The sequence below is a fragment of the Myotis davidii genome, unplaced genomic scaffold, assembly GCF_000327345.1.
Source record: "Myotis davidii unplaced genomic scaffold, ASM32734v1 scaffold167, whole genome shotgun sequence".
NCBI lineage: Eukaryota > Metazoa > Chordata > Mammalia > Chiroptera > Vespertilionidae > Myotis > Myotis davidii.
The window spans coordinates 1,340,891-1,343,340 of record NW_006300048.1 but is presented as its reverse complement, the minus strand read 5'-3'; the positions used below and the strand labels follow the sequence as shown (position 1 = coordinate 1,343,340).

General features: G+C 59.6%; 1 protein-coding gene across 1 annotated transcript in view; it reads right to left on the bottom strand.

Annotated features, from left to right (window-relative positions):
- The window catches only part of MDFI (MyoD family inhibitor), a 40,396-nt gene that overhangs the window by 31,027 nt on the left and 6,919 nt on the right, over nt 1–2,450 (bottom strand). The window contains exon 2 of the mRNA XM_006776432.2: nt 912–1,094. Within this exon, the coding sequence (XP_006776495.2) occupies nt 912–990 (79 nt within the window). The 5' untranslated portion in view covers nt 991–1,094. The remainder of the gene's footprint in view (nt 1–911; nt 1,095–2,450) is intronic.

The window sequence follows — 2,450 nt, the reverse complement described above, 5'->3', positions numbered from 1 at the left end:
TTCTGCTGGTGGGCATGTTTGGAGGGGACTGAGGGCAGTGCGCAAGCAGGATTTAGCAACCCTGACTTTCAGGGAGTCCAACTTCGCCCCAGATGCCCTGCCTGGTAGAGGCGGCTCCCGGCTCGGAGTGCCAGCTGGGTGGGCAGGCCCAGGAAAGAGCACTGGGTCAGGAGACCCGAGTCCCCCAGCTTATGTCCAGGGTGAGTGGTTCTCTGCGCCTCAGTTTTCTGGTCTGTAAAATGGGCTTGACAATAGCCAAGCTGCTGCTTGACAACAGCAGGCTGGACAGTGCTGGGGTCCAACCTCGGATAGCACTTGGGATCATTCAGGGAAAGAAAGTTGGAAAGTGCAACTGTGTCTGCAGATTTGGGCCTCTTAGTAGTAATTACAAATCAGTTCTGGCTGCCCCTCTCCCCTGCTCTTGAGGGTGAAGGTGGAGAATGCTCTTCCTCCCAGAACCTCCTTGGAGACCTCAAACCAAGCCTGGGAACGAGATGGAATTTTGCTCCTTTCTGCCCAGATCAACCGGGGGCTTCTCTCCTTCCTTTCGCCCTGGATACGCTGAAGGCGAGTGCTGCGCTGGGCTCTGGCTGCCCCTCCCTGGTCCCTGTGCCTCTTTGCGGAGCCCCAGGCTCTCTTGTCCGGCACCATGTTGCGGGGTTCCTGAGGTCTTTGCCTGTGCATACTCATTTTGAACTAATGTTATACTAACCATCCTGTGCGTGGAGATCTTCCTAGACAGAAAGGACAGTGACTGTGCCATGCATGTCTCCACTGCCCACCCTCCAGGCCCGGCTCTGTGCTAGGTTCCCAAGAGCACCCACTGCAGTTCTGCCAGCCCGTCTGGACTGCATTCCCCACTGTCACCCCTACGAGTTGCCACCCCAACTCCCTGGCCTCCTAGGACTCACGTGTCACAGCTTCTGTGGGGACGTCGAGGTCAGTGCTGTCCAGGGCCTGGGGGGCCCCAGGGCCATTGCCTTGAGGCATGGGGGGTGCCTCCTCCTCCAGGGAGCCCTCTTCTAGCACTGCCTCCACAGGGTGAGTGGGTCCTGTTCCTGCCGCCAGCCCAGGAAGGGGCGACGGGGTCTGGGCTGGGGAAAAAGCAGACGAGCGAGGTGTTTCCCGTTGCCCTCCTGTGTGCCCGGCCCTGGTCCCCTCCCTGCAGCCCGGGTTGCTGTGAGCCCTCATTCTTAGTCTCTTGGTACAGTCACCCAGCCTTTACCCTACCCGGCAACAGTGCCAGACTCCAAAACAGACTCCCAAACCACAGCGCGTGAGTGAGCAAGGGTGTGTGAGCGTGTGCTCGTGTGTGCCTGCGCATGTGTGTGCACGCGTGTATGTGTGGTGTCAGGAGAAGGAGGAAAAACACAGTGCAGGAGAGAACAGCCCGGTGGTCAGCGATGGAGAGATAGGGACAGGCACCAGGAGTGACCGCGAGAGAGAAGGACTGAAAGGGACAGTGACAGGTAGAAGCAGAGATAGAGCAGCAGAGGCGGGGACTGGGCAGGAAAGGGGAGAGCCCCAGAAACCCAGTGACAGGCAGCCTGCGACAGGAGGGAGACTCAGCAACAGAGCGAGAGTAGCGATGGAGAGAGAGATAAGACAGGGTCAGAGGCAGAGGCGAAGGAGAAGGGAGCGCGATACAGGCTGAGCGAGAGGGAGACAGACAGTGAGAAATTGGGTCAGAGAGAGGAAGACAGCAAGAGAAAGAGTTCGAGAAAACCTAGGGTGAGGGGAAGGCTGAGGCCTGGATTGGAGGGGCAGGAGCGACAGGGAGCGGATGAGAGGGCTGGGAAGAGGCGGGCTGCAGCCACATGTAATTACAGTGACCAGCTCAGCCCTCTGCACGGTGGGCGGAAGGAAGGAAGGGAGCCACCTTCAAACCCACAGCTCCCCAGGCGGCAGGCGACAGGACTGGGCCCCTGGGCCCAGGGGAAAGGTTGGGGGGATGGGCGGTGGAGAGGGGAGTCAGAAAGGGGCCCTAGTTCTCACAGGGTGTGGGAAGGCCTGCGGGAGGTAGGGCGCAGGGGGGTGAAGGCAGGGTCACGGGGCCAAGGAGCAGACTGGGCAATTACAGGGTGCAGGGTGCAGCCTGAGCCTCCGCAGACCTCAGGCTGTGGAGCGGGAAGACGGGGGCCTCGAGAGGGTGCCCCACATGCCATAGGGGGGGCAAGGAGACATAGAAACAAGAGGCTCAGAGGGACACAAACCAAAAGGGCACAGGGAGAGGAGAGGGACTCGGGGAGACAGAGAAACATGGAGGGAATGGGCGGTGAACCCCAGAGAGTAAAATACAGCCACGCGGACACATATCACAGAGGCCGAGAGAGAGGCACCAGAGGGCCAGAGAGAGCGGCAAAACCTAGTCTTGGCAATAGAAACAGATCAACGGTGAGGAACACTGGGGCTTACATATGGGGCACCTCTCTGAGCTGTCTCCAAAGGAG